The sequence below is a fragment of the Enhydra lutris genome, unplaced genomic scaffold, assembly GCF_002288905.1.
Source record: "Enhydra lutris kenyoni isolate GAN:26980312 unplaced genomic scaffold, ASM228890v2 scaffoldscaffold2, whole genome shotgun sequence".
Lineage (NCBI taxonomy): Eukaryota > Metazoa > Chordata > Mammalia > Carnivora > Mustelidae > Enhydra > Enhydra lutris.
In genome coordinates this window covers 56,027,118-56,048,050 of record NW_019154086.1, presented here as the reverse complement: position 1 = coordinate 56,048,050, position 20,933 = coordinate 56,027,118, and the positions used below count along the sequence as shown (strand labels likewise).

At 43.3% G+C, this 20,933-nt stretch overlaps 1 protein-coding gene across 1 annotated transcript in view; it reads left to right on the top strand.

Annotated features, from left to right (window-relative positions):
• LOC111151070 (phosphatidylinositol specific phospholipase C X domain containing 2) overlaps positions 1-20,933 on the top strand; it is a 47,745-nt gene that overhangs the window by 14,241 nt on the left and 12,571 nt on the right. The window contains exon 2 of the mRNA XM_022508816.1: positions 15,906-16,366. Within this exon, the coding sequence (XP_022364524.1) occupies positions 15,906-16,366 (461 nt within the window). The remainder of the gene's footprint in view (positions 1-15,905; positions 16,367-20,933) is intronic.

Sequence of the window (20,933 nt, the reverse complement as noted above, 5' to 3'; positions counted from 1 at the left end):
AATGTGGAATCTTGAAATATCTACAGAGAATTTAAGTATGAAGAGCAGATATTTCTAGTTAATTTAAGGAGAAAGTAGGACATAGAGAAAGTAACAATGCCTAAAGTAAGACAAAATCTTATAGTTGCATTGCGGAGCTCTCTTAAGGTGTCCCAAGGTTTTATAAAATAAAAATAATCATAATAATAGAAGAAGAGCTTACTTATATAACACTTATAAAGCATTCAGTAGGGGGCTGATATTGTTCTACTTGATTTATGTAAACCTGCCTGGTTAAACTTTACAACCCAATGACAGAAGTACTATTAGCTCCATTTAAAAATGAAGAAACTGAAATGCAGAGAAGTTAAGCAAATTGCAACAAAAATCCCGGTAACAATACGAGATTGTAAAAACTAGATCTTGCCAAATTCATTTAAGTGCACTTGAATAAAAGACATCTGTAGAGTTGGAAATTGACCAGTGTTGGTCTGTGACTTCAGTTCCTTTTGTTGGTTGTAATAAAGAGTACTTTTCTTTTCATCTGAGGCATTTGCTTCCATGCCAGAACTGTAATGCCTCAGCACCCATGAGGATGGTTGTGTTTGAAACACTGCCTGCTAACCTGTTCCGGCTGAACAAGTCACATTTTTTTTTAAGACCAAACATCTAGGAGGCTTTTTATTGACTCAAACAGAAGCAGCCCAGTGTTTAAGTGGTCTGTGTAGTAATCACCCAGCGAGGTTCCAGCAGAGAAAAGCTCTTTCTGCCTTGATACCAAAAGATCAGCAGAGGCTTTTAGCAGGTGTAAGCTTATCAGGATGCTCGTCTTTCAGAGTGGGTGTGTTTTTGTTCACTTTCCCTGCTGTGAGTAATGTACAAATTCCCTTTAAACCTATCATTTCGTGTAATTTAGACTGCTACTTGTTGGCTTTGCCCTCCTCCTTTTTCCCTTTCCTCTGTGGGAGTACCTGGCTTTGTCCTTCATTTACAGAAAAGAGGAAAAAAACCCTTGTTCTTGACAGGACCAAGCTGAAGAGCTTCCCTGGATCTCGACCATTCGGCAGTTTATCGCATGAATCTTAAAATAATCCTGCCCTGTGAAAAATTTCAACAGAGCAAGGTGACTACAACAGTGTGTTTTTTTTCAAAGTCCCCCCAATAAATTTCATAAAGATGTCAGAGAACCCAATCAAACACCAGCCTTTGGTGTAAAGGAGCTGTCACATAAACGCTGAACAAGAAGTGAGCTATGGGCTAGTGCGTTCAGTCAATGTACAGACCTATCCCTAGCCAACCATAAGGTGGCCCTCAAGAAAATGAGAACCCGAACCCTTGTGAAGGGCAGGAATTTCTCCAGCAACTTCACAAAATTCTCAGATGAGCCAAAGATAAGTAAAAGACTGGGCTTTAGACTGATTTGCTTTTTGCAAAATGATGAGTTAAATTTATAAGCACATTTTCTGCTTAAGTATAGTATATATGAAAGAAACGTTTATCATTTCTTTACAATGATGAATAATCTTCTTAAAATAGGGCCATAAATTCCTTTCATGAGCTGTTAATAAGTTGGAATCATCCGATTCCTAAGGTAGCAGAGATCCTAAGGCTCATTTCACCCACCTTCCTAAATCTGCAGATGGAGCAACCACCCTCCAGTGTGAAGTTACAATCTAAGTTCACACGAGTTATCAGAGCAGAACTGGCCCTGGAATTCAAGGCTCTGAGCTGAGGAACTATAAAGAAAATGTTTTCTCAACTGAGAGAAGGTTAGAGTGCCCTCGTGTGTCCCTACATAGAAATTTTTCATGTCTTTACAAAATATAAAATTACTTGAATCTCTCCATCAAGTTCCTGCATTGGAATGAAGGCACACATTTAGCTCTAAGAACAAACCCTATGAACACCATGTCTTAGGAAGCAAATATACAATGTATCTGACTTGTTACATCATTAAGGGTAGAGAAGCAACCGAATCCCTAGAGAGGCTTCGTGTAGATTCCAGTCTGACAGATCTGGACTTTGTACCAGGCCACTTGAGATCTTCGTACCCTGAACTGGTTGCAAAACCGGTCTGTGCCCCAGTTCCTCGTCTGTAAAATGCAGGTAATCACTGCGCTGCGCGATCATGGCAGAGATCCAATGAGATCATATAGGCAAAGTGCCCAGCTGGACACTAGGTACATAATAAACACTCAGTAAATTGAAGTTCTTGTTATTTTCAGACATGAGCCCTCACCAGGGATCACTGTTGAGTTCATGGTGAAGGAATGGAATGCAAATGCCAGGAGGTCAACAGAATGTCTTTGGGTTGCTTTTAGCTCTTGGATAAGAAGGTTCCCATGAGCTGGTGGGGGGTGGGGGGAGGGGGACAGAGGGAAAGGAGAGATCATTTTTAAAGAAATATGTATTGATTATATTATTCCTCCAAAATAAATTCTTCATTCAGATGGGGAATTTTCAGTGAAGCTAGGCCAAATGGCTTTCCGGTAGGTGGAATTTCTTTCGGAGGTAACCTGGTCCCTGGTACCCAGGGTCCAGCAATCAAAGAAAAAAAATCTCTACTCTGAAAAAAAAGTTTGAAAACTGGATCCTATTTATGTCATTGATCCAGTACTCTTAGAAGTCTTTATTTATTGAGAGGGTAACCATATTAAAATCAATAAGAGCAGAGGTGAAAACGGTAGCTGGGTGAATTCATCGTTTGATTTTCATTTGCCTCAACTCTTCATTTGATGGAACAAGCCATCTCAGCATGAAGTGTTGAGCAGAACTGCAGTAAATCAAGTCTGTTTGCCCCCAATGAGCAAAGGTTCCCTCCTCCCCTCAGTAATTCTCACAGCCATCCTTTTCAAACACACCGAGGGAGGTATCATTATGTACAATACAAGGAACCTTGACCTTTAAATGTTAGTGGAAATGCAGAGTCGGTGACTCTGCATTTCCACTAGCTTATTGGAGAACTGAGAAAAACAGTCCAATAGTGTGTGAGCCAGGAAGGTGGCAAGGTGAGGGAAGTCATCACCTGTGCCTCCCTCTTTTTGTGCTTACTTGGTGGAGGAGGGGAGGAGGGAAGGAGAAGAAAGATTAGGCCAGACTCATTCTCTAAATACTTATCCTAGATACCATTATCACTGGAACCTTTGCATAGATTATTATCCGCCTGCAAGAAACAGATAAAAGGCTGCTCAGAGCTTGCAAGCCTCGGCCCTGGGGTCGCTCATCCTTTCGGAGAGTCTGTTGCCTTTAAATAAGGCCAACATGGCATATGAAGCCAAGGCATTTATTATTTATGGAAAGTTCAGCCAGCTCACCTGTGGCGGTGGAGCCGCAGAAGGGAAGCCTGTGCTCCAGCGGCTCGGCAGCACCTGCTCGGCGGGAAGCAGCCGGCTCAGCTGCACCCGCGGCCGTGACGCATGCGCCGCACAACGCGGCTCTCTGCACCATGGCAGTGCTATTCTGGGCAGTGTCATAAGTCTTTAGTCAGCTCGTGGAACGACGGTCCCTGCCTCACACTTGGAAGTGTCCCGTTGGTGTGGATTAACTGAACAATATGTGGTGCGGCTGCTTTAGTTTCCTCTGGTAGCGTTTAGGAAACTCTCTATTCCCAGTGTTTGTCTCATTTTCTGGATTGTGCTTTTTGTTTCTTTATACGTTGCCTTCCTCCTTAGAGGGGCCCGAAAATCTATACGTCTTGCTTATGGATGCTTAATATTGCTAGCCCTGTGGTAGCGTTTTAATTCCAGCATACTGAGAAAAAGACTTTTCATAAAGGTATCTCTTTTTTTAAGAGTCATTTATTTATTTATTTTAGAGGGAGAGAGTGAGAGAGTGCGAGCGCATAGTGGAGAGGGGGCACAGGGGGAGGGAAACTTAAGCAGACGCTGCGCTCAGCCTCGATCTCAGGACCGTGAGATCACAACCTGGAGGTCACAACCCGAAGGTCACAACCCGGAGATCACAACCCCAGCCGGAACCCAGACGGCGCTTAACCACCTGCACCACTCAGGTGCCTCCATAAAGGGATCTTTTTGAAGCCCCTCTCAGGAAGAAGCCTCTCCTCCTACTTTTCCATCTTCTACCCCTTATGTGGCCCCGCCCCACTCTGCAGCCTCCGCCCGCTGACTCTGGTCCAGGCAGCATCAAGACAGGAGGTAAGGAGCCGCAATCCTGCAGGGAGAGCCCTGCTGTGACCGGGCTCCTGAGGGCTGGATGGGGACGCGCTTTGCTTCAGACAGGTTTATGGTGTGGCACCCTTTCATTGTCACTTGAACCATACTGATTTGTGATTTAGAAAGAGACGTAGAAGTGAGACTGGACCACATCTTTGAAAACCCCACAGTTGGTTTGTTTCCTCACCTGGGTCTCTCTCCTCAGCCCTGCAGCCCCTGTGATGCCCTCTTTCTTTCCCCTTCTGCTTCCCAGCCTTCCTCTCGGCCCCCCACCCTCTCTCCGTTTCCTCCGCAGAGCACTTCACCCGCTCCCGCTTCTGTCTCCAGGCCTGCACACCCCACCCCTGCTTAATACTGCTTCAAGCGTGTCCAAAGCCATTAATGCTAAAGATGAATATTTCAGCTGTGCTTAGCAAACAAAAGATACCACAGTTACCAGGATTCACTCTGCTTAGAAGAGAGCATGTATTAAAAAGGACTTTTTTTCTTATCACATGATCATATTCAAGATAAAGAGGTTCTGTATGCATTAAAAAGAGCTTTTTTTTTTTTTTTTCATCTTGCCTGTTTTGTAAGAAATCACTGGTGAAAACCTGTGTCAGCTGACACCAAATATGGAGTTTATCCACTGTCCCTTGTGGTCGGGTCCCTTCAGCTCCTGCTCTGCTGGTGCGCCCTTCCACATGGCTATCCCTGGAGGCCCAAAGTCCTGGCAGAGCTCGCTGTCATGAGTCAGGAAGATGCCAGAGACGGGGAGGAAGTGGCCTCCACGGAAGTAAGAACTGAACAGTAGGGGATCTGGGGTCCACTTGAGCCAATGATCTCTGATGGGCCAGAGGTGTCCCTCATATTCTTTGTCATTCTGAGTCTGAGAGCAGACACTGGTGCTAAGGGAGTGAGTAGTTCCTAAAGACCTCTTCTTCCTAAACTTGGCCTTGCTGATAAGTTCCATAGGCATACTGAGATGCAGGCTTTTAGTCATTTCTAAAATTAAGCAGTCGTCTCCCCAAACCTTAGAAAAATACCCAGTCTTTTATCAAATGATCTTGAGTGGGAATGCTTTTGAGTTCCTTCGATTTAGTACATTTGAAAATGTTCGGAATTTCTTAAAAATCACAGATCCACTAAAATATAAACACTTAGTGAGATAATGTGTTTGAGGCTCTAAACCTCATTTTTAGCTCATTTTCTAAGAAATATTGTCTGAAGATATTTTTTAAGAGAAATTCTATGGAGGTAGAGTTGTCTGGGCTCCAGATAAATCGAGGCATAAAATCCTCTTATTTTCTCAGAAAAATTCAACCCTTTAAAATGGCATAAGAAGTCACCAGGCTGTTGTCTCTGAAACCCAAAGATGGACGGACAGTTATCATGAGGAAGTATGATTCAGCTGGGCTGCTGATCCCAGTTCCATTTGGGATCTGTTCTCTCTTCTTTTCCTCCTTAGGGGATGCAAGAAAATTAGTCTCTTTCTTTGGCTTAAACTCTTAAGACCTTTTCTCTTTATAAAGTATGATACTGCTTCTCTTCTACTGTTTGCACTGACCATTTTTAGATCTAGCTTAGCCTATATACCTGCCCAGAAACCTTCCAGACATGTGAGTGACCTAGCTTTATTAAGATAGAGTATAAGCAAGGTTGTGGTCTTTTGTGTTTGGGTACCTTTAATATCTTTTTGTTGTTGTTTTTAGATGGGGAAGTATCTTCATTGCAGCTAAGATCTTCTTAACTTGCCTGGAACATTTTTTAAGTGTCTGTATTTTACATGAATTTGGAAAAATAAATTTGACATTCAAGGCCATTTTATGCCACATAGCTCCAGTGGGTAACTGGCAAGACAGCTGCATCTGTTTTCTTGCAAGCTGCCTGAATAATCTGGCCTCATGTGACAGGGTGTAGGCTAATAATCAGGGAAAGAATATGTCAGTTACAAATCATGTGACCCAGAGTTGAACACTTTGACGATTCCTAATAGCCAATGCACATGTTCAGTACATGTTTTAAGAGCAAGCTTGGAGTGGACCAGACTATCTTAGAGGTTGATGAAAATAATATGATTAAGTCCTGATAAAAATCTTGAGTTTACATGGAGTTTAGATGGCTCCTTACAAAATGAGTTCAAAATAATAGTTGTCTTTAAATTTTGCAGAATAATTATTATATCTATTTAAAGCTCTCTGTTGATATTAGTAAACATACTTCCTGTAAAATGGTGTCTTTTTTTTTTTTTTTCGATTCTTTTAAACACGCTTTTCCAAGTAAATGAAGCATGGCAGTTTTTCCTCCCTGAAAAAAGAATTTTCTCTGAATTTCATCTCAGATGAGCCAGTTTTAGTGTCAACACATACACACAAACATGCACAAAATGTTTTGGTAACAGAGACATTAGTCTCAAACACCCCTAAAATAACTCTACTATGAAGGCTCGCTATATAAACATTTGCCATAACAACTTATAAATTTGTTTTACCTGAAATTCACTAGTCAAATATCTCATCATAGTGAATTCAACCATGTGGGCTAGTAAGCACCTTTAAGTTGCAGGTATATCCGGGTGAGAAGATGGAGAATATTTTGTATCCTTAGCTCAAGGGCTCTCAGCTTCCCATGTTAGTGAATGAAAATGTCTTCCCAAACAGTGAAAAGCCTGTGAATAACATAGGTGAACCCAAGAGGCCTGAAAAACCCATGCAAAGAAAAATAGTGTTAAAACGTGTAAAACTAACATCAACTTGGCTGTGCTCATGTCCTTAGGAGCTATGCACTAATATTTTCAAATGTGTAAGAAGATGCAGAAGAACTTCTGAAGGTGTTGTTGATTCTGGTATTTGGTGTTTAAAATACCTTATATTATGGAAAGATCCTTTTCTTGGATGATTTCTTGGTGTTTGAGTGTTTTAGTGATATTTGTGAACACTGACGGGAAAAAAACATTGCTGTTTTTTTCCATTTCAAATAATGGATTATAGACTTTTGCTCTCCCAAAATGTCCTAACATGTTTTTAGAAAGAGGTTGGATTTGTTTTTCTATAAATGTTCTTGTATAAAACTCTCTTGAGGATATGTAATTCTATGATGTTAAAAACAGAAAGTTCAAGAATATCCGTGGAACTTTCTCTCTCCTACTTTGAAATTGTGTAGTCAGTATGTTTATTTATTCCTGAGTTATTGACATTCCTCAGTTGCTGACTGGAGATAATTTATTATTTTATGTTTAGTGTCAGTTTACACTTAAACTGTAAATACTGTGATCTGAACTTGCTCTTTTTGATGCTGGCTTTGATGTTGGTAACCTAAAATAAACCAAACTGCTAATTTCATTTTTCCCATTTAACTGCCACAGCAGATCGCTGAATATAAATCTTTAATGAGGTTTGACAACATTGTTTAAAAACCAGATATCATCATCCAAGTGGAAGATGACACAAATTCCTTAAGAGTGAAATAACAATAGTGATGATGTGTTTGAACTCATTCTGTGGGCCAGGGACTCTTCCAAGTGCTTACCGGAGTTAATCATTTCACCTTAACCACAAACAATTAATGTTAGTACAGTTGTTATCCCCATTTTACAAATGAGGAAACTGAGACACAGCATTTCAGTTACATAGCTAGTAAACAGTAGTGCCAGGATTATGAACTTAAGCAGCCTGGCACCAGACTCCGTCCTTGCACCCACTGTGGGAACTCTCCATTAGCTCATTCAGCACTCTGCTAATTCATTAAGTTAGGTCTCAGGACTCAACATTCTTCTTGCTACATTGGCATCTTAGAAACGTCAAGTCTTGGGGCACCTGGGTGGCTCAGTGGGTTAAAGCCTCTGCCTTCCGCTCAGGTCATGGTCTCAGGGTCCTGGGCTCGAGCCCCACGTCGGGCTCACTGCTCAGCAGAGAGTCTGCTTTCCCCCACTCTCTCTGCCCGCCTCTCTGCCTACTTGTGATCTTTCTCTCTCTCTCTCTCTCTCTCTCTCTCTGTGTGTCAAATAAATAAATAAAATCTTAAAAAAAAGAAGAAACGTCAAGTCTGGGTCCTTTGCAGCTAAGGAGGCAGAGAAATGACTTGTTGGACCTGGAGATGCCTAGTGGGAATATTTAAAAGATAACTGGAGGGGCACCTGGGTGGCTCAGTCTGTTAAACATCTGCCTTTGGCTCAGGTTATGATCTCCAGGTCCTGGGATCGAGACTCTTGTCAGGCTCCCAGCTCAGCTGGAGAGTCTGCTTCTCCCTCCCCCTGCTCTTGCACTCTTATGCTCACTTTCTCTCTCTCCCTCTCAAATAAATAAATAAAATCCTTAAAAGATAACTGGAAAAGAGGGAATTGAATCGGTTCCCAACTCATTGGTGTTCTGGCAGCAGAGAAGAGAACCTTCCAGTACTGGGGCAACTTACAGATGGGTGTCCAGGGGGAAGCAATTGCTGGAGGCATTGAGAGACATGCTGATTATGGATCAAAAAAGGGGCAGGTGGGTGAGGGGTTGGGTTAAATGGTGATGGAGATTAAGGAGGGCCTTATGATGAGCACTGGGTGTTATATGTAAGCGTTGAATCACTATATTTTATACCTGAAATTAACATTATACTATATGTTAACTAAAATTTAAATAAAAACTTGAAACAAATGAAAAAAAAAAAAAAAAAAAGGTTTAGGGCCAGAGGTCCAGCCCAGACGAGTCAGATGTCAATTTGGTTACTGGAAAGTTCAGTCTGGAGTGATATTTCTCAGCATTTTGTTTTTTATCACTACGGAGTCTTTTTAGCCAGTTCTGTCCTGTTTACTACTTTCTCTCCCTCTACACACAATGATATATTAATTTCACAGAAATACTGTATATCTGTTTTAAGTACTGTGTATATATATGTGCTTTATACATAAAAAGAGAAGGAATTTTTTCATCCCTCAAGAACAGATTTCTGTCCCCCTGGGGCGGTGCCACCCCACTGAGAATGCATAGCCTAGGGGCACAGACATTAATGCTGTGTGAGTGAACATGGGGTGGGGGTGTGGGTTTCAGTGAATAAGCTTGGAGGGGGGTGATGGGCTTCAAAGTTAGAAGGGCTCACCAAAGGCAGGGTAGATCTAGAGATGGGGTAGGGGGTGGAGAAAAGAAATTTTCTTAAATATGTGAGGTCAGAAGTTCTTTGACATGGGGTCACTATCCCCACTTGCCCAGTGCCACCCAGAGATGTGATAAGGAGTTTCTCTTTCTCCTATTATTCACTTAACTCTTATCTCTGTCTTCCCTCCCTGGCTGTAGGTGTGTCACCATGTCATCTGAAATGCCACTATGTTCTAATGAAATGTTCATTGCAGGGTGTGTGGTTTGATTTCCTGTTTTATTTAGAGACCATGTTCCCAAGAAGCTTGCTTTAAATTCTTTTTAATTAAGTGAGTTCAGGAAAAAAAAAAAAAGGCTACTTCCCTAAATTGCAAGAAATGGGTAATGAAAATGTTGTGACTAAAAACTGCTGTGCGCTCACTTGAGATCTCCTAGTTCCCACATAACAAACCTCAGGAAGAAAAGTAACAACTGGTGTTCCAGATAAAGAGCAAACTGGTTGTCCCTGGTCGTCAGAAGGCCAGCTCATTTTCCTATACCTGGCCTCTTCAGGAATCTTGGAATCCAATGGTATGTAGGAGAAAAAACATTGAGCACACAGCTTACTGTCTTCTTCCCATTCAAATCTCTTTCCTCGTGGTTTTGCTGCCACAATGACTTCATTCTGAGCTCTGTAACCCAGCCCATATCTCAAGGGCCCTTATTAACTTTAAATAACTTCATTTAATCACTTACTAGAAAGCATGATAAAGAAAGTAAGTAAGATATTTTTCCTCTTCACAAACAAGAAATGGTTATTCTGTTGGTCAAAAGATGGGAAGCATGAATTCCTGGAATGAAAGGAAGGGTGAAGATATGGGAAATGCAGTCCACCAGATTATTATTTGAAGATCTGAAGGTACTAGAAGACCCATCAGAGTAGGTGATCCCAGAAGTCAGCTTGTTGGGACAGGATGCTCTTCTATTTATGGCAGCAGGTGTCAAGCCTGGGTGCCCAGTAGAATCACCTGTGGGAGCTTTTCAAGTCTTCCGGTTCAACTCCCACCCCAGAGAGATTCTGACTCTGTCGGTCTGGGAGGCGTCATGGGCACTGCTGTTTTTAAAAGCTCCCTGAGGGCACCTGGGTGACTCAGATGGTTAAACATCTGCCTTCAGCTCAGGTCATGATCCTGGGGTCCTGGGATCGAGTCTTGCATCGGGCTCCCTGCTCAGCAGGGAGCCTGCTTCTCCCTCTGCACCCCCCACTTTCTTTCTCTCTCTCTGTGTCTCTCATGAATAAATAAATAAAATCTTAAAAAAAAAAACAATCAAATTCCCCTAGAGGATTTGGATGTGCACTGAAGGTTGAGAATCACTGCTTCAGAATACAAAGTGCTTTTTCACATATTATCCATGGTTTGTACACCTAAAAAGGGGAAAAGAAAACTTGCAATGCCTGTTGACTGTGTAAGGAAGAGGAAGAGAAAGAGTAGTAATTGTGAAAGTGAAAGGATGGCAGAAAAATAAGTTTCCAAAAATTGGAGGAAAAGCCTTCACCCATGTAGGGCTAAAATTAGGGATGCTAGCAATCCATTGAGTGTAGAAGATGAAAGAGGAGTTGTGTGGCCAAACTTGCTGCTCCGTATGGATTATCCCTGAGATGACAACAAAATTCCCTACCCAGAGTCCGAAAAACAGTCATCTAACATTTGATGTCTACTAGTTCCTAAAGCCTTATTGAGTCCACTCTATAAATGAGAACTATTGGAGAAAAGAAAAACATTTGTTGATATTCAAAAAGTATGTTAGAAAAATATCATGTTAATATTTCCATATCCATTTTGGGCTGTGCACATGATGTGCGTGTATAGACAGAAAATGTGCCTCCACCGTGATCCTAACAGCCTTCAAGTAGTTATAATTAATAATTCCACAGATGAGTGTGCACAGAACACTCTTGCTTATAGCTGAAGGAGAAGTAGAGCCAACCCTGGGCTCTCAGTTTGGGGGGAAATAGAAGTCAAGTCACAATGAGGCAGAAGAAAAGTAAGTTGTGATCAGAAAGTAGGATATCGAGTTTTAAGATTTTAGAAGGGGTGATGACAAAGCTTCAGCTGTGACCAAGAAAGTGAGTGGCAGCTGCTGTCAACAAAGTAGAGGCTAAGCTACCTTCTCTCTGTCAACCAATAGATGAAGAGGAATAGTACTTGAAGTGCAGAAAAGAAAATCCTTCCAGACCCTAAATACCTAAGATCAGGAGTTCCAATTAATGATGCCTCCTCTCTCCAGTTCCTAATTCACAGAGAATGGTTAATAATAACAGTAATAGTCATTCAGCACTTCCTACATGTCAGCGCTGTTCTAAGCACCTTGCACATGACTTTTGTGACAAGAGGCACTATTAGTCCCATTTCACAGATGAGGAGACAGACATGGGGTAAGCAATTTGTCCAATATGGGTTATAAATGCTGGGGGAGAATTTGTAGACTGGATTAGAGTGAGAAAATATTTTATGGAAAGTTAAGTCCAGGAGGAGGTCTGCCCGTCCGGGTACACTGTACATCAGCAGATGTCGGGCTTTGTGTGGAGACCTGGTGAGAGATGAGTCTGAAATGATGCACTCGGGCCATATTGAAGACTCCTGAACAGTGCTCAGAGTTGGAACCTGATTTGGGAGGGAGGAAGGACGAAGAGACATAATCAGCACTGTATCTTGAGATGATTAACTTTCGAACATGAACAGATTGGAGAGAGGCTGGAATGGAAGGGATTATATTAGGGTCTTTTCGGTCCTGATTATGTGACAGATAATGAGTGTATGAACGGGGGGGGGTGTCAGTTGAAAGTTAAAGAAGAGACGGGTTTGATAAATGTTGCAAAAGTGAAATGTAAAGTTTTGCTAACTGGGTGGATGAAGAGTGGGGGTGGGGTGGGGGCAGAATCTAAATAGAATCCAAGGTGTCGAGTTCAAGTCACTGAACTGTGGGCAGAAATTCAGAAGATTCACTTTGTGGGGTAAGAGGGACAGCACGAGCAGGTGGATTCTGAAATCTGTTATCTGTTGTGTGAGCGGGCCATCAAGGTGGGAGACCTCAGCAGGAAATTGGAAACAAATTTGGAACTTAAAAGAGTTTGAGCTTGAAATGAAGCTTTTGGTGTCATCCACACAAAGGCACTGTGATAAACCTAGGAAGCAGATGAAACCCCTGGAGGGGGAAAGGAAGTAAATAGAGAACAGATCCTTGGGAAATATTTAAATTTGGGGACAAGGAAGAAGAGAAGTCAGCAAAGGAAAAAGTGCAAGAGTGGTTAACAGATAGGAATGTCTAGAAGTATGCATCACAGAACATAAGGGGATGGAAGCTTCCAGAAAAAAGCTAGGGGTGAGTGAAGATGCGTGAAGGGGTGAGTGAAGAAGGTACTGCCAGGTGGTAAAGCAAAAATAAGGAAGCAGCAAAAATACTTTCCATGGCAGAACTTACAGCAGGAGGAGCTCCTAAATTTCTTTGAACCTTGTTATAAAACTGACAGGCAGGAGCAGCTCCTAGAGCTGCCCTCCCTAACTCCCATGCAGTAGTTCTCATAGAAATAAGGTAAGGGGTCGTTAACAGAGGCTCTTCCTCCTCTTCTGGTGGAATGCATGAGTTTAATGCATGCATCCCAGGCCAGAGGGGGAGAGGTAGTTCTATCAACAGTCTTATAAAGTAAAATAACTTCCATCAACTCTAGGGAAAAGAAGAAATTTTGCTAATGAATTTGGGCTGTAAAGCATTAGGATTTTCTTTGTATATGTACTATTAGCAGATTGCATAATTTGTAATTATTCTATGTGCAGGAGAGGGGAGGGCATTTTTATTCCATGTATTGAAAAAGAGATAGTTAAATGCACTCAGGCCTGAATGTGACTTCACTCACTCTGTATGAGGCAAAAGCTTCCCAGAGGAGAAAAAAACAAGTGGAAAAGCAAAAATACTGATGGTGGTTAATGCGTGACAGCAGTTTTGACTGCTGTAGGTAGGCCTGGGTAGGACAATGCCATAAAACATTTTGCAAACAATCGGCTCCATTGTCCTGTCCTCTCCTGTCCAGGGGTGGCACTGGACATAGGACGTCAGAAAGGAAAAGAGGAAATGGAGAGGGGAACAAAGAGACAGAAACTGAGTGTTCCTTGGGAATATACACAGCCATCCCTCTTCTGAGGGATGGCTGGGCACCACGCATGTCCCTGTGTATCCAGAAATGGTCTCTGGGGCCCCATTGCTGTCACATTGCTGCACAACCCTGGGGCACAGAGAAGAGCGTTGGAGGTTGTTAGCACATCTCCCTCCGGAGATGAGACTGCGCTTGGCACCAGCAAGAGAATACCAGAGGGAATTTGTCTCTTCTCCGTGCCTGGGTAATGACTATTCCCCGAGACTCTCAGGGAAGAATTAAGTTCAGTGTGGGCCTCGCACTGTATCACACACTCCATCCTGAACAGCTGGGCTGTTCAGTATAATTTAAAAAGAAGGGAGAACTGGCTGTTCACCATCAATGTGTAATGTATTCATAATAAATCTCTCAATGAGGAGGTAAAAAGATTTCCCATTTCTGTACAGGCCAAAGGAAGCAGAGCATTAGGCAAGTATCCTGTGAGTCTCATTAACAGAGACAACCAATACAGAAAATCCAGGGGGATTTGCTCCACATTTCTATTATTAATGGCAATTGTTTTTTTTTTTTTTTTACCTGAAATATGCTAGTAATTTTCTCGCTTGCAAAATTGACTTTGCCTAAGGATTAATAAACATGCTTTTTCTTAATAGTTAATGAGTATCCTCCCTTTTCTAGAGGCTACATACAAGTAAAACATGGCTGGTCGCCTCCTGTTTTTCTTCTTTTGCTCTATTTCTGAGAAGATTGATTTATTTTAAAGAACATGGAAATAATATGTATTTAAAATTAAGTCAAAAGGGGGCGCCTGGGTGGCTCAGTGGTTAAAGCCTCTGCCTTCGGCTCAGGTCATGATCTCAGGGTCCTGGGATTGAGTCCCGCATCGGGCTCTCTGCTCAGCAGGGAGCCTGCCTCCTCCTCTCCCTCTCTGCCTGCCTCTCTGCCTACTTGTGATCTGTCTGTCAAATAAATTTAAAAAAAAATCTTTAAAATTAAGTCAAAAGAATAATTGATAACAGCCAGCTAGTAGGAATTAAAAAATTTGTTTCTAAAATGGGAAGTATTTAAGAACGGAGCTGGTTGGGTCGGAAGGAGGGCAGTTTCCACCTCAATTTACGCAGAATCCCCAGTGTCAGAGCCAGTCGTAGAGCTAAGCAGGTAATAAGGGCTGTCGCTACACAGAAACCAATGACCAATGAATGATATTTGTTAAAGATCATTTTCACCTTGAGTTACTACTACTGAAGTGTTTCCTCATCATAGTTAGAACTGTGTCTCTCATGGTCTCCTAAACTTTATAACAATAAGATCACCTCAGTGCCTGGGAGGATAACTACCCTCTTTTCTTTCAGGCAGAGGAAAAGAACCCATATTTGACCATTTAAAGGCAGATTTGGCTTATTAAGATATGTGTCCAAAAAGAAGGCCATCTAAGTAAGCTGTGTTGAGCTCTTAAAAATGATGACCTGATTTGTCAAGAATTCATTCCTACTGACTCAGGTTTTCACAATAGTAAAATAGTGTATGTACAATAGCATAAAAAATAGTATACGTAATAGCAGTTGATTTCTAAAAATCTGCCTTTCCTAGAATGTAAACGCCTATCCCAGAATTACTGAGCTAGATACGGGGTTCTCCTCTTTGCTTCACGGACCGCACGAATAAAGCAGATGTGCCAGCCTGAAGCCTTCTTCCGTAAGAGACACTTAGGCAGGGGCGCCTGGGTGGCTCAGTGGGTTAAAGCCTCTGCCTTCGGCTCGGGTCATGATCTCAGGGTCGTGGGATCGAGCTCCACATCAGGCTCTCTGCTCGGCAGGGAGCCTGCTTCCCGCCCCCACCCTCTGCCTGCCTCTCTGCCTACTTGTGATCTCTGTCACATAAATAAATAAAAAAAAATAAAAAAAAAAGAGACACTTAGGCAACCTCCAGTTTGTCTTACTATGAATATTCTGTAGCAAACATCTTTGTTTTCCCAACATTAATTTGTTTCCCCAGAAGAGCGTTCCTGAAATGAAATTACTAGATCAAGTGGTATGAATATTTTAAAGCTCCTCTTTCCAAACCCGTTTCTTTCTTTCTTTCTTTCTTTTTTTTTTAAGATTTTATTCATCTATTGGACAGAGAGAGAGATTACAAGTAGGCAGAGAGGCAGGCAGAGAGAGAGGAGGAAGCAGGCTCCCCGCCGAGCAGAGAGCCCGACGTGGGGCTCGATCCCAGCACCCTGGGACCATGACCTGAGCCGAAGGCAGAGGCTTAACCCACTGAGCCACCCAGGCGCCCCCAAACCCGTTTCTAAGGAGCTTTCCAAAAGGGCATTTAGTAATTCACCTCACGCTAGTCGTCTGTGAGAATTAGAGCCAGTACTTCAGGCCTACCAAGCTGCTAATAAGACTACCTTACTTTAATTTGTGCTTCTTTCTAGTCTAGCAAGCTTGAAAATTTATGCAAGTATTTGCTGACATTTTTGTGTGTGTTTGCTAGTTTTTTGCCGCTTCCTGATGGGTGGGTTTATTTTTCCCAGCTCTGGTCTCACCTGGTTCCCCACCTTTGTTGCTCTCCACACAGGCTCCCATGACTCGTTCAGCTACTGGGTCGATGAGAAGTCCCCGGTGGGGCCTGACCAAACCGCAGCCATCAAACGCTTGGCCAGGATCTCCTTGGTGAAGAAGCTCATGAAGAAGTGGTCCGTGACGCAGAACCTGACCTTCCGAGAGCAGCTGGAAGCTGGGATCCGCTACTTCGACCTGCGCGTGTCTTCCAAACCCGGGGATGCCGACCAGGAGATCTACTTCATTCACGGACTTTTTGGCATCAAGGTCTGGGACGGGCTGATGGAGATTGACTCATTTCTTACCCAGCACCCCCAGGAGATTGTCTTTCTGGATTTCAACCACTTCTACGCCATGGATGAGGCCCACCACAAGCGCCTGGTTCTCCGAATCCAGGAGGCCTTTGGAAACAAGCTGTGCTCCACCTGCAGTGTGGAGAGCATGACGCTGCGAGCCCTGTGGGAGAAGAAGTGCCAGGTGAGAGGAGACAGACCCGCTTGCAAGGGCAACAAGGCTCTTTCTGCCTTTTTAGCTGGAAAAGGCAGCTCACCCCAGGGCGCTTAGGCTAGAAGGCAAAACAGATACTCCCTGGGTCCTGGACTCTCGGATAGCTTCAGACTCAGATATACCCACTAGTTCCTGGGCACCCGTGAACTGGGATTAACACCTGCCAGACAGTTACGATTGATTGCGCAGCGATTGGGCAGCCTGTTGGAAGTATCTGAGTTAGAGTGGCCTGGCCAGAACCAGCCCAGGGCAGCTTCATGAAATTGGACCCCCTGGTGATTGCCTTTTTTTTTTTTTTTTTTTTTTTTTTTTTCCTTCTTTTCTCCCCTGGAATCCCTTTTCAGGCTCCTAGTTCCCCCCCTGAGGGCTGGGGAGTCCATCCAGCCTTTAACTCACTGTCAGATAATCCCTACATTAGCTGACAAAAGCTAGCTGACATAAGCATGGGAGTGATTCATCTCAGAGCTGTTAATATTTGAAAAGGCTATTTTAACAGATTTGGGGGCCTGGCTTGAGAGACTGAAGGAAGAGCCCAACAAAGGGATCCAGGCCTGAGAGCTGTTCCAGGTTCCTTAAGCCTGGAAGAAACCCCAAAGCGAGGCCTTGAGGGGCATACTCAGGAAAAGGAATGTGGGCCTCAGATACATGCACTGGGATCCCACAGGATGAGACACTGGGAGAGAGGGGAGCTTTGAGAAAGGTCAGCCTCCAGTTTAGATGCTCTTTAACAGAAGAAAGCAAGCAAGTCCCTTTCTTTCATAGTGGTTTGCTTACTCACAGGTGCCTTAACCAACGCATCTTAAAGAGGCAGCTATTTTTGAACTTGGGGAAGACCTTTCAATAAAAATCAATTAAAGATTATTCACTTGCAAATATTCATGGAACACCAGGTGTGTGCTGAGCACCAGTCCAGGCACTTGGGATAAATTAGTAAATAAAACAAAGATCCTTGCCTTCGTGGAGCTTTCATTCAGGTGTAAGAAAGAGATTGTAGATAATTGCCATAATAAATACATTACATAAAATGCTAAAAGTGATGTGAGTGATGAAAACAGAAAGGAAGGGGGTCAGAGATCATGGACGATGGGGTGGGAACTCAGGCTTTCACTCTGCGCGAGGAAGATTCTGTACCTGGTGCTGTGTCCTGAATTACATTGTAAGGGGTCTCTGTGGCGGGTAGGAAGACAGCGAGGGTAGGAGGGCAGGGAAAGGAGGAGAACCAGTGAGGAGCACTAGCGGGGAAAGTGATCAGATTTAGAAACTATCAGAAGGTAGAGCCAGCAGGGTTTTCCAATGGATGGGATTCGGGGCACAAAAGAAATGGGCTTCACGGATGACTCCCAGGTTTGGCCTGAGGAACTGGAAACCCCGGGTGGTTTTGCGCGCCTCTGAAAGGGCTAAAACCTTTGACGCCACAGAAGCTAATGAGTTAGATCTCAGGATCTATTAAAACTTACCTAAGCCACTTTTCCTCACTAAAACTTTGTAATGATGTTTGGCCAAATATTTATCACACCTCTGCTCCCAATCTGGCTAGATATCTTTTCAGACTCACAAGTCTAATTTGGAGATTTTTTTTTTTTTCTCAGTGGAGTCTCTTACAATATGAGATAATAGGAATGACAAGGTCACCTTGATAGCTAACCTTTATTGAGCCTTTATACTGTGTTAGGTACATGGATTAGCACATTGAATCCTCTCCACAACACTGAGATAGGTGTTTTGTTACCCTCATTTTACGGAGAAGTAAACTGAGGCATAGAGAGACTAAGCAACTTGCCCGAGAGAACGTTCCTAGTGAGTGGCAGGAGCCGAGGTAGAGTCATTGGCTCTTTGCTCCCCACAGCTCCTGATGCTATCCCAGGGCCTTACCCTTATCTTGGTGGTTTTCACAACTAGGAGCATAGATCATTAAAATAAAAACCCCTTCTTTTTATTCATGAGCCCGTATTATCAAAGGGTCTCAGAGGTTTCACAGAATGATAAAGGGCTGTAGATCTGAAGAAGGGCTTTTGAGTGTGGGATTCAGGTAAGGTAAAATCTCAGTATAGCTAAGTTTGTCAATCAGATATCTGTTAGAAATACAGCTTTATAATTTTACGCACAGATAGTGTCCTGGATGGACTGCCATATTGCACACCAAATTGTTTGGAAGTCTGCAGGAGTAACAGGTGTCTTCAGGAATAATGATGAGGGGGGACAGTGAATTTCTCGCAGCAGAGTGGTGAGCCATCCTTGCTTTTAAGTATGGACTAATCTGTGTCTTCCAACTACAGCTACTCCAAAAATTATGAAGGAGAGACTCTGTGATGACCTGTCAGAAAAAGGGAGAGTGTCATCCATTTGAATTCTAGGATCTCCCTGCTCTTCTTGCTTTTCCCAAGTTTGCCCTGCCATGTCTCTTCTTAAAAGCTAAATGGAGACCTCACAGCCATCGGTGATCTACCCCCTGCTGGAGGCAGGGCCCTACTGGTGGTTAAACTTTAAACCTTCATTATGTAAAGAGCTGCCATGCATGGGAACCCCCTGATCATTTTATCACTACAGTTTCATAGCAAGAAGTATACTACCATTCAGTCAAATTTCATTTACTATACGTAACAATGACATCACAGCTCACTAATAGGTGTACATCATGGCTATGGGTTTTGAGGTACAATGAATTAGAATACTTAATCTACGGTTTGGCAATATTTTGAATCTTAATGAAAAGGTAAGAGTCCTTAACACTCATAAAAAACAACCAATACACAGTTGCAAAGTAAAACTGCCTCAGATGTACTGTATAATGAAGGGGGTTTGTAAGCAATCAGTTGAAAAATAGTACCTAGCATAGATCTCTAGTCCAGGAGCCTCCAGGAAAGGACCCATCAGAATAAGAGTAAGTCAGTCAAGGAATAATTTTCAAAAGAAAGTAGATTTCAAATCTGAGTCTCCGGAGAAGAACTGAACATCAGTTGCTGAGCTGGGTGGGGGAGAGTGTTTCAGAGAAAAAGATGGCAGAGCAAGGCAGGGAGGCAGATGCAAAACACAGGCCCTAGGGCAGGAGTCACTGCCCCGACCCTTGGAAGGGGTTTGCTGGACCGAGGTCCTCGTGTAAACAGAACTCCTCCCTCTAACCCTGCGGTCAGATTGCTCAGGCGCTCCAGGAAAGGCCTAGAGCCCCTTTTCTACAGCTTGTCCTATTTGCACCTTCTCTAAGGGAGAGTAGAGAGAACAGCCGTAACAACACTCAGGGGCCGGGCAGCTCTGAAAATGGCCCAACAGGGAAGGATCTCACTGCCACCGTCCATGTCACAGGACAGCTTACCTCCCTTTCTGAGGCAGGAGACCCCAGCCTCCCAGCCTGCCAATTACACCAAGCAGCAGGGAATCCTCCCAATCTCCCCGACAATCTGCTTACCATGAGCCTGTGATTAACCTCATTAACACATGTGTTTACCACAGGCATCATTAGCAGTCAGTCAGACGTTACTCAACAGACGTTAAAAACAACAACTATTAGCCTGTTGGGTGCACCCAGCCTGATGCGCCCTTGCTCTGGGTCCACAGGAGCAGTTAGTCACCTTGGTCATGAGCTCAACACACTGGAAACCCGATACACATTCAGAACCCTGCTTCTCAGGTGCCTGGGGGATTATGCTCTGGGGCCAGCTATCCGACGATGGCAGTCCGGGGGAGTGTAAACATGCTGGACATTCCTCCAGGAAGAGAGTACTGGTGCTTGGGAGCAGGGAAAAATAGATGACTTCTAGAAACCTAAGCAGCAGAGCTCTGAATTGGGACAATGAAAATAGCAATTCCCCGTCCCTCAGCTGCCTCCCAGAAACTAATTAATGCTGTGGATCTGGCTTGCTAATTATTTTCAAAATCGCCACTGGTCCCGAGGGGTCCCACTAAAGACCCACCACCTCCTGGAAGTCTGTCTTTCCTGGAATACCGCCTTCCCACCCCCTCCTGGGAAGGGTTATGTCGTTCAGTCGGCTCCCCTTATTGAAGCTCAGGGTAGTCCCAGATTAGTGCAAGGTGTTGGTCTCAACCCTGGGAGCGTCAATTTCATGAGCCTAGGAGTCCTCCCTTGCAGACAGCACTGGCCACAGGGCCCTCCATCCGGGGCTCAGAGCCCCAAGGGGAGGGGCATGGGCAGGATTTAAGCAGTCTGTGGATTTGGATAGGAAAAATCTTCATTCTTCTTCCTTCTCACCTCTAACTGAAAATTCATGTACCCATTGATGATGAGCGCAGACACTCAGCCACAACAGTATCAGCCCTACCCGTGATTTTGTCCCCATAGAAATCACAGGTATTTCCGTATCACATTTCAGTTATTTGAAATATCATTTTTACCCATCATTAACTCAAAATGATGGGACTTAGTAGACTTACAACAAAGTACTTTTATTTAATGTATTATTGTGAAGCATGTACACTAATTTATTACAAATTGATAATCTACTGATAGCTGTATTTTGATCTCATTGATTTCCTTTGTAATCCTATTTTATCTTATACATTCATTTAAAATGTGATCTGAGAA